Source organism: Rhinoderma darwinii, chromosome 7, assembly GCF_050947455.1.
Source record: "Rhinoderma darwinii isolate aRhiDar2 chromosome 7, aRhiDar2.hap1, whole genome shotgun sequence".
In the NCBI taxonomy this organism is placed as follows: domain Eukaryota; kingdom Metazoa; phylum Chordata; class Amphibia; order Anura; family Rhinodermatidae; genus Rhinoderma; species Rhinoderma darwinii.
The window spans coordinates 23,845,296-23,860,344 of record NC_134693.1 but is presented as its reverse complement, the minus strand read 5'-3'; the positions used below and the strand labels follow the sequence as shown (position 1 = coordinate 23,860,344).

General features: G+C 39.9%; 1 protein-coding gene across 3 annotated transcripts in view; it reads left to right on the top strand.

Annotated features, from left to right (window-relative positions):
* Positions 1 to 15,049, top strand: part of AGBL4 (AGBL carboxypeptidase 4) — a 1,201,113-nt gene that overhangs the window by 731,070 nt on the left and 454,994 nt on the right. For all 3 annotated transcript variants that reach the window (XM_075832130.1, XM_075832129.1, XM_075832131.1), the window contains exon 6: positions 1,401 to 1,440. In XM_075832130.1, coding sequence (XP_075688245.1) covers positions 1,401 to 1,440 — 40 coding nt within the window. The remainder of the gene's footprint in view (positions 1 to 1,400; positions 1,441 to 15,049) is intronic.

Here is a 15,049-nt window from a genome sequence, read left to right as displayed (position 1 = left end):
GGCTATGCAGGTTGAGCCATCTGGGATATGGCCTTGGACTAGGTTCTTCCAGTGTCCACTTGTGATAATTGCTGTGATGTACTGTATATGATGTTGACCATCACCCATTGTGGCCTTGCGATATCCAAACAAGATGAATCCCACAAGAGTGACAAAAGGACAAAGCTTCACCTCCCAGTATTTGTAACTTTACAGTCCTTCATTAAACAAACCCAAAAGCTTCTAGCCACGTCTCCATGTCTCACCTTGCATGTTCAGGTGCTGCTACACCAACTCAAGGAGACTCTGATGGAGGCCTCTGAGGTTGTTTGCACTAAGGACTATAACGTTACAGATGCTTGGCATTCAGAGAAAAATGAGGTGAAGATTTGTCCTTTCATTCCTGTTGGATTCATCTTGTTTAGATATTGCGCGTCTACAATAAGGCTGGGTCCACACAGGTAAAATTCTGCAGCAGATCTGACCAAAAATCCACAGGAAATCTGTAGAGGCTTAGGTGCGAATTTGCTTGCATATTTCGATTTACGGAAAAAAAAGTATACTCACCATTCTAATTTCGTGCCGGTCCAATGGTGACGCTTCCCTCGTCCCCCGCTGGACTTTTTTCACCCAGATTCAGTGATGATGTGTTGACCGCTGCAGCCTGTGATGGTTCATTTCTAGGAAACAGAGACCGGCGGGTATCGGGGAAGCATCATCATGGGAGCGCGAGGGGATTGGTAAGGTGAGCATACTGTTTTTTCCTTTTTAATTTAGACAAAATCCGTACTGTGGATCATGCTGTGGATCCGCATGTAATCTGCAGCAAAATCCTCAACACTAGAATTTGAATGCAGATTTTAACTTTCCTATTGTAGTCAATGGGGGAAATCCGCAACAAATTTGTGTTCATTCCATGGAAGAGATTTGTTAAAATCTCATCCAACTGTCTGCTACTATATTCTGCTGCCAATTTTCCATCTGCAAATCCGGAATGATAATCCGCAATATTTCTGTCCCGTACGGAGTAAATGATTGTTGATATCAAGCAAGGAGAGGAGCCTGAAAAAACCAGTGCGGACACATGCTCTAGTAGCGCTATACTGTAAAAAGCATTGTAAACTAACTGAGGCTAAGCCACAATTTTCTATACTATGACTAAGGATTTCGGTCCGACACTCATACGTGACGCCTGACGTGTATGGTCATTTTTGCACTGTAAATTTTCTAATAAATTGAATGAAATGAAAAAATATATCCTTGATTGACTATCCTTGATTTTTAGTTTGAGCCACATTTTTTTTTTTAAATCTATTGTAAAGGTCATGATGGCCGCTTAGTAGCCATTAGCATCTGTAGTACCTTCGAAGAGGTCCAGATGGTGTTCGAGTGACGTAACTTTTATTTTATTTCTATTGCAGCAACAACGAAGACTTGACCTTCTTACGATTACCAGTCCCAGTGAGTACCATCCTAATAGATTGAACTTGATGGATGTGAAGCTTGTTACAATGTTAAAATTCAAGCAACAGGGGAATATTTTATACAGTGATGGGCAATTCATTGTTGGTGGCTTGGATTCTCATGTTATACATCATCCCATATAGATATTGTGTATTATAATTGTCAACTACTTTCCAATTCATATAGGAACCAAATCCACAACTAAGAAAGAACATGTAGCCTGACCCCATCCAAAGTTATTTTACACGGCTAGAACTTTTTCTTTGTTTTTAGGCTGCTAAAGTGATTTTTGCTTTTCTTTTCCATCAAACTCATGTCTTCTTAAACATAAACCAAGCCTAAAATAGAAAACTGTATTTTTATATATAATACGGCTTAGATAGGGGAATTGTGTTGGAAATAGAGCTCTGGTTTGCTAAAAAAAAAGTCTTTATTTTTTACTTTTTTACTTTTACTCTTTTAATACAATCTGTTCTCTAAGGCTACATGCACACGTTGCGTATTTTCCTGTAGAAAATATGCATCAAAACCGCAGGAAATTTGCAGGTAAATTTTTTTTTCTACGTGCCGAAAAAAAATGCACACATTGTGTGCATTCAGCCTAATAGGTTAGAAAAAAAACATTTAGGATACATTATTTTTATTGCTATTATAATTAGTATAAGTATTATTCTTAAGCCGCTTTATTGCACCCATATTACGGATACAGCACCAAGACTTCACTCGGTTAATGAGAACCGGAATTAGAGCATCATAGAAGTCTATTGTGGCTTACAATGTGACAAGGTGGCCCAAATTTTAGTCGTTTTGAGACCGTTTAGTATCTAGGCAGAACTTCAATTTTATATAGGACCACAATACGGTTGATACATATCATATTTTCAACTGGTGTTTATTCCTGGAAGTAAATATCTGACATACAAAAATTTATGTTTGTAAAACTCATTGTAATTATGCAAATGTTTTTATATTACTTATAGGCTGTAAGCTATGACCCAAACACATTGAATACATTGAAGTATAAGTATACCAAATAAACACACAAAACTATATGTCGATGATTTAAATAATTTATGGATAGAGAAAAGCGCAGTCAGATTTAATGGTCTATAATTATTAGTTACCAAACAGGACTGGGCAAGATGTACCCATAAAACCCATCTATAAAAATTGTATTAGATAAAAAATACTTTTATTACCTTGTAAATCCTCGGGTTACGACCACAGCCAGTGCCATATTGTTGTCATTTTTATATTCTGTGCATCTGGGATGAGGGAAATTTATCAGAACTGGTACAAACTGGTGTCTGATCTTGGAAGGTGTTCTCATTTTGGGAAGTCAGTAACCTGTGGGTTTACCTCATGATGTTCAGTAGAACAAGGGTGAATGCAACTAATTTGATGAACGTAAAACATGAAGGAAGAAGAAATCCACAAGCAGAGATTGGAAGGAACAAAATCTCCCACAGAACATGCATACGGCCATATTACGGACCCGTGTTGAACAGAGCTGTAAAACAGCGGCCAGAGAAATATGGGCCCATACTGTTCCACCAATTTCTAGGGTAGGTTCATACAACTTATTTTAAGACGTATTTTCGGAGCGTAAAACGCTGGTATTACGTTCCATATACACTTGAAGTATGTCTGCAAACAGTTTCCCATTGATTCCCATGGAAAATACACTTTGTAGTTCATATGAAGCATCAGGGGCGGACATAACATTGCAGCTGCACAGGGGCCCAGTCGGTAGGGGGGCCCATTGTTACCTTAAAGCAGCCATCTTCTGTCTATTAGATTGCATGTTAATGTCTGAGGGAATACATTTTATGGCTCACAATTACAGATGGATTGTTAGAGACATAAGGAGGTGATCTATGAAAAGATATTGGAGAGCAAGGGACCCATATGCGGTTCTTGCACGGGGGCCCCCAGCTGTTTGTGTCCGCTCCAGCGAGGCGGACTATTAAGGCAGATTTTAAGCTGATTTTAAAAAAAAGTCTCATAATAATACGCCTTGTCAAAAGAAGCGGCATGTCACTTTTTGAGGCGTTTTTGGAGCTTATTTTTCATTGACTCTACAAGAACCGCTTAGAAAAATACACTTCAAAACACGCTTGCAAACCACAAAAACTTTTTGAAAATCATCTCCAAAAACGCCAGGATTCAGAGGCTGTTTTTTCTTGAAATCGGCCTCGTATTTTTCGGCCACAAATATACGCCATGTGAACTTACCCTAATCCCTAATACACATGAATACAAGAGAAAGGAACTGCAGCACTCAAAGTTTTCAAGGTTTATTCGCCAATCATGTAAGGCTTGCAACGTTTCATGCATGCTTGATAAAGACCCGTGCTGGGTTGAAACATTGCAAGTGTTACATGCTTGGCTTGGAGAATAAACGGACACAGTTTTTGGAAACTTTAAGTACTGCAGCTCCTTTCTCTTGTATGTAAGCTGTCTCTTTTGGACCTGGGACTTCTTTGCTGCGTGCACCACCCACTATTGGGAAATTGTCCTCTCCTGTTGATGAAATCGATTTGGTTGTGCTGCTAACTTCTCGAAATCTTATTCATATAAATGGGATAATCAGCCGTGTGACGGATGTTTTTTTTAATGGCCGGCTGCATTAAAATCCATCTATTTCTATGGGGCTATTCACAGAGCCGTTATTTTAACTGACCGTGTGAACGGCCCGTGAAAAAATAGGACATATCCTATTTTTGCCCTTTTTCACGGATGGACTCAAGTCTATAAGGGATTTGTGAAATCGGCTCCCACACGGATGCAAATTGGCTGTGAAAAACGTCATTTTTTTCACGCCCGATTTGACACCCGTTTGTGTGAATAAGCGCTAACGGTGGCAAACTGAGTTTCTATGGGTCCATAATACAGGACCATGAAGTGCCATACCGGCTCCGTGCACAGGGCTTTGCCATGAAGCCCATGTAAAACTTATGTAGCAAGATGATGGTGCCTTGCATGATAATATATTCAATTTGTGATATAATCGGATGCATTCGTGATTTATTGCCTCCTATACATTTGCAGAAAATGTCTCTCATGAGATCACATACGTCACCTCACTTGGGTTCAAGAAACTTATGTATAACATATGTGAATGGCAGAAAAAAAAAAATTGCGCAACTTGCATTTCAGCTTTAATGTTTTTTTAAGAATGCATCGCTCGGTAATTGGTGTTACATTTTCCTCTTTCAAGGCGATGCACATTTAAACCATCATTGCCCAGAATTCACAATGTGCATTAGCAGTCGTGGTTCAATTTGACAGATGTTCCCACCCCTTGGCAATAGAGACGTTTTATGCCTTTTAGCTGTATTCAGTATCCAGTAATCAAGTTAATGTATGCTCAATGCTTTCCCAGCAATAAAACTAATGATGACATCCGGCTATTACATTCAACTTCCCAATGATCAGAAGTTCGGAGGCACCAAAAATATATATTTTTCATAAAATGCCCAAATGTTGTTGGAAAATTTGCAAATTTAAGGAGCGTGGATATGCATAATTCAGCTTGTGTGTTTGTAATTTTTAGTCCAATAATGATATGTTGTTTCTACTTTTTAATTTACAGATTTTGTTACATTTGTTGTAAAACAATAAGTGGTTTATTAACCATTTATCCAACTACACAGCAGATAATAGAGCACGTGCGTAAAAGTGCCAGTACTGTGAACCATCAGTGTCGAAGCTATGACATCCATCACATCATTAAAGGTTTTGTCTCGAATTAGAAAAGAGGGTCCACTTTTTTTTTTTTTTTTCAGAAACTCCTCTTTTGTCTGGACTGTGTCTGGTATTGCAACTTGTCCCCACTGAAGTGAAAATATCAGACATAGCCCGTTGACAAGAGTGGCGCAATTACTGGGAAAAAACAGACCCTTTTTTTCTTATTCTTGACAACCCCTTTATTATCTATCATGTGTGCACCAGTTTTCTATGTGACTTTAATCATGTGATGGGGTGTAGTGAGTATGTCAACACGCTGGGCTATATTTATGAATACAATTCGGTATGAATTTCCCAAAAGTTTTGGATTCGGCAAAATTTTTAACTTTTAGAGTTTGTGGCACAAAATACCGGCTGCCATTTTATAGTTTAGAAAAAGGAATAGTGAAGAAAAGGAGTTTTAAAAAAAAATACCATACTTACCTGGTCTCCCGTAGGGGTGCGTCCCTGCCGAACTTCTGAGGTTACATTGTTTTGTCCAATGTGACCGCTGTTGCGACGCGTCTCTGGTGGACTCCTGAGATTACGTTGACCGCTGCAGCCAATTGCGATATCATCTCATGCGGTTGGCAGGGACGCGTTGCTACTGGAGTCCAGGGGAGATGGTTATTAGGGACGTTTCCCTGTTTTCTTCTGTTATTTTGTAGTTGTTTTTTTTGGAAGTCTAGTAAGATGTATGTTAAGAAGTATTTGTATGTTTTATGGCTGGGTTGCAAACAAATTCTTCTGTTCCTTTATTCCACGTGTTTGTTACAAACCATACAAGTCAACGTCTTTTTAAACTTTTAACCATCTAGAAGTTTCCAAAAGTTCTACTAGCCGGATTCCTTTTCCAGGTCACCTCAATGCTTCCGTGCACCTCGGCATGCCCCATTAATTGGATACTTGGGTATGAAAGTCCAGCGCTCTCCATTGAAAGCTGACATTTCTAACGAGATGACCTTTTCAGCACTCAGTAATGATTATCGCCCGGCTTTGTTTGGACACAATAACACATACTTCACACCACAGAGAGAATATAGGCTTTGAAAACTATTCAAAATCCGGTTAGCAAAATGAGTAAATTGGGTACAAACATTCATCAGCCTGTTATTGTTCTCTTATCGATTTGAATGCTCTTTCATCTTTTCTGTTGCATTATAGAGTTCTAAATTAACTCTTATTCCCTATTCTTGTTTTCTTGGATTCTATTAAAAGGTCAAATGCTTTCAGAAAGACAGATCTGCAGGATAAAGGCTGTATGATAACCATCATCCTTGAAATAACCTTTACGGGACTATCCCTCTCATGACTGTAGTAATTGATGAGCTCATTAGACAAATAAAAGCCGGTTCTGAATATTTGGATATTGCAGGTAATACGGAGGAAAACATGCTATTCTCTTCTTACATCTACTCAAGTTTTAACCGGCATGGCGAGTGTGTCTGTTCTTCAAGGTTCTAAAATATACAAGATACATATTTGAAAGGTCAGCAGGAATTAATTGTGGTGCTGAAAAATCAGATAAGGCTTTTACCTTATGACCGGTGTATTTCTTGGCTCTATCTTACTGGCTGTTTATCTTCAAGCTGCCAGTTCACCTTTATTGCAAATTATTTCTCCTGACCTATTTGCCCTGCACAAGCTGGCAGTATTTCTGCCAACTATAAGACTACTAAACTTAAAGTAAAAATTGATCTTGTAGAGGAGTTTCGCTGCTGACATTCCAAAAAATTTAACTTCCCATATTTAAAGGGCTTTGTTATTTAATGCTAACTTTAACCAAATCCTAACCTCTAGGTACCTCTACCCATAGACTATGCTTTATGTGTTATTGGGGGAAGGGGGTTGAAATGTAGAACAAAATGTTCAGTTGATGGTTTTATACGTGCAGAGTCCATGAGACAAACCTTATCTAGAAATAAGGGCATACAGACCATAGAGAAAGACCATGCATGTGTTATGGGGTCCTTGATGAGAGGCCCAGTACTATTTTGTCCCATCCCATTTTCTACTTGGTGGCAAGAATCTGAGCAGGACTTCTCTCTCCAGAGAAAATGCATTGTTAGCAAACAAGGGGTGAGAATTTGGCCCAAGTGTCATGGAAAGTGGTAAATGACAACAACGCTTTTCTGTCCTTGGGTGCATTTTGATCTTTTCTATGGGGCCCCTTCGCTTCTATAAGTCATAAAATAGATTACTAAATATGTCAAGTGAATGTGACTTTGAGCCATTAACAGCAACCAACTGATAGCCTTCAGGTAGTTTCTGTTGATTGATCTGATATTCTTATTATGTACCATATTTTTTGGACTATTAGATGCACTTTTTGTTCTAAAAACTATTTTGGAATCTTCTGGTGCGTCTAATAGTCCGAATGTAGGTAGGTGACAGTGTAGGAGGTTGAACTCTGTGACTCAAAGGTCCTTGCAGCCCAATTATATGGAAGCAGCATGTACTGTCCTGTGTACAAAGAATCTCCATGTTAGCTGCTCACTGAACAGTCATCTTACACACAGACGTCTGTAAAATCTGTCTGTTCAGTGAGCGAATAACCGACATTTGTACACACAGCACAGTAAATCTGTGCAGATACTGATGTGCAAGGATCTTCTCTATTCTAGAAATCCTCTATAATAAGAGACACAAATAGTCTGGCACTCTGATTGATCTTAAAGGGGATTTCTGCTTTGGACAACCCTTACCATTTGCCAAACTGTGATAAAGGTTGTGCGTAAACAGTTGTCTCTAGTGTTAATGACTTTGTGTGCCCTTTATTAGACCTCATGCACACAGCAGTTTTCGGGATCTATTTGACATAGACCTCATAGAAGTCTATGGGATCATACTGTACTGTCGCTTTTAGAAACAAAATCATGGCCTGCTCCAACGCGTGTCATATTATGGAGGTATTTTCAAGCAAAGCTTCTATAAGGGTATGTCCACACGTAGCATAAACACTGCAGGTTTTTGACAACGGATTTCATTGCGGGAAATCTGCAGAATAATACAGTAGCAGCAGAGTGGATGAGATTTGAAAAATTCACACGCTGCGTAAAAAGTCAGCCGAAAAACTGTTCTTAAATTGACCTGCGGTGCGTTTTTTTTAATCCGCAGCATGTCAATTTATGTTTCCGGAATCGCTGCTTTTGTGTTGTGGGTTTTCCCCCATTGAATTCACAGCAAATGTTGATATTTGCGGCGGAAAAGCTGTGATTCCACCACAAAAATATAGATAAGAAAAAAAAAGCTTATAGTTACCCCGCTCTCTATACTTCTCCATCCAGGCCGGCCTTCTGGTATGATGTTTCATCCCATGTGACTGCTGCAGTCAATGACAGGCTACAGCGGTCACGTGGGATGAAACGTCATTCCAGGAGGCCAGGCTGCACGGACGCGTCACCATGACTACAGAGACTGGGGTAAGTATATATATATATCTTTTTTTTTTTTTAACTGCTGTTTTCCGTAGCGGACATTCCGCCCGAAAAAACTGCACTACAATTACTTTTTTGGGCTGGAATTCCCTGCGGGTTCCAGGGTGGATACGTTGTGTACTTTTACTCAGCGTATCCGCCCTGTGTGAACATAGCCTAAGAGAAAAGTGTGTCTGGCAGGCACCACATGGCGGCACACAGTGCACATTATTGGTCCATACTGCAGATATGCGGTTCAGGACAGCACACTGACCTATTAATTTCTATGGGGCCGTACACACATCTGTGCCCGATCCGCAAACCTCGGGGCAGGTCCTATCCCTGTCAGTTTTTGCGGATCTGTCTCTCCTATTCTAGTCAATGGTTCGTTAAAAAAAAATGGAAGCCATCAGTATGCGATCCATTTTTTGCGGCCGTATAAAAGGACAAGGATATGTGAGTGCATGAGCCCTAAGTCCTAATGGATTGCAAGCTCCCCAACCACTAGAACTATATAAACCTCTCTGACTATAAAGCGCAGAAGAGATATAAGAATCTGCCTATCTTCCACCATGGTCTACGGGAAATATTTAGTAGTAAAAACTGCCGTTCACGTCCCATAACTCCAGTGACTGTCACTGTCTACAATTTCCTTATAAATTACGGCTTGCGTTCTAATATTCTTCATCCAGGAAGAGCCCTGCTGCTTTACACATCGGATCAGGACCAGTTATTCTTTTAGATTTAGACTTTGTGCGACACATAGACGACAGGCATTGGATTTTAATGGCTGAACGGGGACCCAACATCTGTGAAAAGATCAATGTTATTGCTCATAAGAATGATATTTTACTCCAGGATGGTTTGGAGATTATGCATAATTAGCTGTTTGTTTTGTGTGATTGATCAGTGGAATACCTTCGCGATGCAGATCTGTACTGGCAGTTTCCGAGACGAGCGTTGATTGCGAACGCTGATTGAGCGCTATTAATATCTCCTGCAAGTGACCAGCTGTGAAACCCAGTCTCTTCAATTAATGTAATTAAAGCGGAACTCCGGCCAAAAACGGGGATTGAGAAAGGGCTGGTTTTGATTGGAGATCTACCCTAGAAGTGAAGGCAGGTTGCCAAATAGTGTATATAAAATCATAATGGAGTATAACATGTTCTATAGAGTCTACAATTCTGAACTGTGCGCTGAGGCATAGATAATTAATGAAAAATAAAAGAACCCTGTGGTGTATTTCCAGGATAATAAAAATCTTAGACGATCTGCTAGGTAGCTGAGGAATTGTGACTTCATGCCTGACACTGTCCAAACTCTATTGCCTTCAATTAAACTTTTTATTTTTAATTTGTTTGCTATTACAATTTTTTTGCTGATTGGAATAATTAAAGGGACAGGAGCCATAAAAATAGGGTTTGTTGATTTGTTCCAGATACGTGAAAACCTGCATGTTTTGGATTTGTTTTGTGCTCTGATTATTATCACTGAGGTTTAGATCGATTTTAGTTCCTAATTCACTGACCCTTTTTTTAAAACCTGCACCATATAACTGACAGCTCTCTTTAAAGAAGAACACCGCCACCAAAACCAAGACAAGTTGTTTTAGTGTAGCATTTTCAACAATCTCCAACCCCCATATTATAATGTAGGGGGGATCTCTGTACGGGTAGGACAATTATTTATTTACATACACTTGTATGGGGGATGGTCATGTCAAGAGTTTAGGAACATGATTGTGCAAAAATTATCAATAAAGGTACATTTACAGTAAATCCCTCTTCAAGGTAAAGTCACATCTTAAGTCACCTCTCCGGACTTATCTGTTTAAGTAAATACTTGTATTCCCCATGAAATAACAATACTGGAGCATCTTTTTCTTAAAACTTGTTTTTTTTGTGACGTTCCCCTGTTATTCCTCCTAGAAATGCATGAATATATTGACAACTGGGTGTTACCAGTTGGGGGTGTGTCCCCACACAGACTGACACTCTCCAATCAGTGCTGACAGAGTGAGACTGTGTAGAGACACGCCCCTTTAACAAAAATAATGATAACACTCAGTTGTCAATTTATTCATAAATTTCCAGGAGGAATCATAGAGGAATAGCATGATGTAGAGTTCCAAAAAAAGATGCTCTGGAATTGTTATTCCATAGGGAATACAAACACTTAAAATACATGTCAGGAGAGATGACAGGTCTTAGTTAAAATATAGGAGCGAAATAAACACACAAACACACAGCGCCACCTTTTGCTACCAATGGGTATTGCACCTCTAAAATTTCTAATCATCTATACATTGTTTTTTCAATAGTTTCAACAGAAAAAACATCTACTTTTAATCAGTGAGGAGACCATTATCATTTATAGTGCATTGCGAATGTTATATGCCACGTTTGTCTAAGCCCTTTAAAAAACAAGCTGTCTATTATTCGGGGAGATTATGAGGATAATACCATTCTGTAACTCTAAGGAATGAACTTATTTACTGTTTTACAGTTACTAATGGCACTTTCCCCAGTATGCTTTGCAGAAGAGCTATCTATATAACGTTAGTAGTGTATTATGGATTAATGACTGCACTCGCCGCAGCTTAAGGGCGGGTTCACACATAGCGGAATTTCACTTAAATTCCGCTGCGGACACTCCGCAGCGTTAATCCGCAGCGGAGCCGTTTCTCCATTGACTTTCACTTTAATTTAGCAGTGTTCGTTTACACGATGCGTACAATTCCGCTGCGGAGCATAGGCTGCGGAGCGGAATTTGGTGTCCGCAGCATGCTCTGTCTGTTGCGGAGCAGTGGCGGACTGGTTGCGGACTCATGGCGGAATTTCTCCATTGACTTCAATGGAGAGTCAAAATTCCGCAATGAAGTCCGCAGATCTTATGTGTGCTGCGGAGCGTATTGTTTTTACTACCATGACATTTCTTCATTCTGGCTGGACCTATGTATTTCTAGGTCTACAGCCAGACTGAGGAAGTCAATGGGGCTCCCGTAATGACGGGAGCGTTGCTAGGAGACGTCTGTAAATAGTCACTGTCCAGGGTGCTGAAAGAGTTACGCGATCGGCAGTAACTGTTTCTGCACCCGGGACAGTGACTACCGATCTCAATATACATGTATCTGTAAAAAAAAATATAAGTTCATACTTACCGAGAACTCCCTGCGTCTGTCTCCAGTCCGGCCTCCCAGGATGACGTTTCAGTGTAAGTGACGGCTGCAGCCAATCACAGGCCAAGCACAGGCTGCAGCGGTCACATGGACTGGAGCGTCATCCAGGGAGGTCGGGCCGGATGCCGAAAGAGGGACGCGTCACCAAGACAACGGGCGGTAAGTATGAATTTCTTTGACTTTCACTAGGGAAAGTGCTGTCCCTTCTCTCTATCCTGCACTGAATAGGGAGAAGAGAAGCACTTTTCCTGCAGTCCGCAGCGGCCAGTCCGCATCAATTTTCTGCACATTTTGTGCAGATCCGCTGCAGAATCTGCAACGCAGATTCTGTGCGGCATTGATGCGGACAGTTGCGGAGGAATTCCGCCATGTGTGGTCATGCCCTTATACCTAATTAGTGTTTGTTATTGCTGCAGAATAAACGCCTAATGTCTCCAATTTTTCAAGTCCTGTAAACTCCTGTTTGGTAATTTATAGTTTGACCTGCGTTTTCCCTGTGATTCTTTATAACTTTTTTTTCAAGTCAAAGTGAATCTTCACCTTTACATATATGAAAAAAATCCTATTACCATTTGGAATGATTAGGATAACAGAGCAGCTGCTAAGCAGAATACAGTCACATCTACGATGCCAGGATTCTGTCAAAGGAGAGATCAGAGGGGCTTCATGATGGTCCTCAACACCACGCTCTTCTCACCTAGTACCTGAATTTCCGCCATTCATGAAAAAAAAAATTTGCATAACGGATGTTTATTTAGGGCTGAAAATTCATTTTCCAATGAATAAACAAAGGTTCGCTCAAGGTTATATGTGAATGAAATGTGACGTGGTTTTCATCACTCAATGTAAAATGTACATACAAACTATATACAGTACAGGCTAATATTTCAAATGGCCATAGTGGGACGGGTCGGACTTATATACACTATATGGCACCTCGGTATGGCACTGCATAAAAATACATTACATGGAACATGCCACGTATGCCTTCGTATGAAATGGCGGTACAGGTTAGTACTGTATGGACCCATAGGCTTTTTATGGGTGCTGTATTACGGATTTGCCTATCAGATTTGTAAGGTCACGTGCAAAACTTTTCTTCTAGTGAGATTTAGGAGATTAAGTTATCAATAGATCCAGAGGCTGATAGAATATTATATACATTCAATTCATATCTTACAGAATGTCTTACACGCGACTTTATGCTCCAATTAATCGATCAGTTTCGTCTAGCTGTGACCGCCATTTACAGCAGTCCGCAGTCTGTGACCGCCATTTACAGCAGTCCACAGTCTGTGAACGACATTCGGGCTTCGAAGTCTAGTTTAGAGTTTACAGATGTTTTGGTATGGAAGACGCCATCAAATCGGATTGTTATTACGAGTGTCTAACCGGTAACTGAAGGAAGCAATCGCCATCATAGCAGAAATGTAGCCGTCTTTATCTTGACTCTGATAACTTGCTGCAGCGTGATATCACACAACCAAAGCCATTGGAAAGCCATTAAAAAAGTTGAGTTAAAGTTTCTTGTCACTGTGTATTTAATGCGTTAAAACTCAACATAAAAATGGCTACATCTGTAATAGGGAGGGGGAATCCCTTTTTAAGCAATTCTCATATATACTCTATAAGGATGGGTTCCCACGCAGTGTAAACGCTTCGGAATTACCACAAAGAAAGCCAAGCATTGCGACTTTTACGGCGTAATCACAGCGTTAAAAAAAAAAATCATACTTACCCAGAACGCCATCCTTCTTTCTGCAGTCCAGCCTCCTGGGATGATGTTGCATTCCATGTGACCGCTGCAGCCAATCACAGGCTGGAGCGTCACATGGCCTGCAACGTCATCCAGGGAGGCCGGAGCAGATGTCAGAAGATGGAGTGGGTAAGTATGAACGGCTTTCTTCCGCAGCAGAATTTACGTCCAAACTTTTTTTCGGATGGAATCTCCTGCGGGTTCCAGGTCGGACACGCTGTGTGATTTTTTCGCAATGTATCCGTCCCGTGGGAACCCGGTCTAAAGGTAACTTCTCACATCGAAGTTCCAGACGGAAAGTCTATAACAATTTACAGTACAATGCATGTAGCAGGAAATAAAAGCAGATGGTCAATTCAGTTGCAGATTTTTTGCAGATGTAACCACGTATTTCACTCTTTGAAATAGGGTGAAATCCATGGAAGAATAAGTCGGTTACATGTGGACTTATCCTAAAAGTTCAACGTGTACCTACACTTAAATACACAAAGGTTTGAGCTGAGAATATATCTCAGCAATTCCTGTGGAACATGCACTAAAAAAAACATATGTAGAACCTGTGATCACATACTAAACCCATATTATCTATTTCATATGAAACGTAAAGGATATTCGAGTTTCAGCAAATAAAGTTTACTCATCGTATAATGAAAAGTTGTGCCGTTTACTTATATATATATATATTAGGTATCAATTCAACCTCATAGATTTCAAGCTCTGATTGTAATCATTGAATGGAAACTTCCATTTATTCATCATCACATAACCAGGTTAGAATGTTATCTTCTGTATTTAAACAATGATGGTAACCCATTCAGTGACAACAAGCAGTGGAAACAGTATATAAAGTATATGATAAAATTGCTGAACTGAAAAAGCTTAATTGGCTGAAATGGAATAGCCCTTTAATTAAAGCAGCCAGTGACAAGCAGGGATATCCTGTAATCCTTCACGGTTAACACGACCATCAAGAAATACTGAACGATAGGATTTTTAATGAACGTTTAATTTATATTGTAAAATTGTAATTAAATATTAGTTAATGAAAAGCAATTCCAAGGAGGCCTATTAATTTAACATGTGAGCGGTGCAGCTGGGTGATGAATTTACCTCATCTACGCCGTTTCGAAAGCAAGGGATGAAGGCCTTAATTCTGCTCGTTTTGAAGCGTTTGCTGAAATATGAGTCGCATCTCGATAAAAGCCGAGGGAAGTTATTTGAAGCCATTTTGCAGTATATAAAACAGTGGGACGCGCGCTCCTGTGCTTTCCTGCTGTCCTACATCGCTTTGTTAAATTTGTCTGATAAGATCTACTTTCTGTGCAAGTATCTCGATCCGGCAACACAAAATCTAATTATTTCCGAGAATTTGGCTCTGATAATTAGTTCAGGGAAACACAGAAAGGAACAGCACAAAGCATTTTCCTGCCTTGTCTATAAATTAATTTGGGGCAATATACTGTCAGTAGCAATTTCCATATTTTTAGGCTTCTAGAAAAAAAAAACTATTATCACGTATGATTTAAG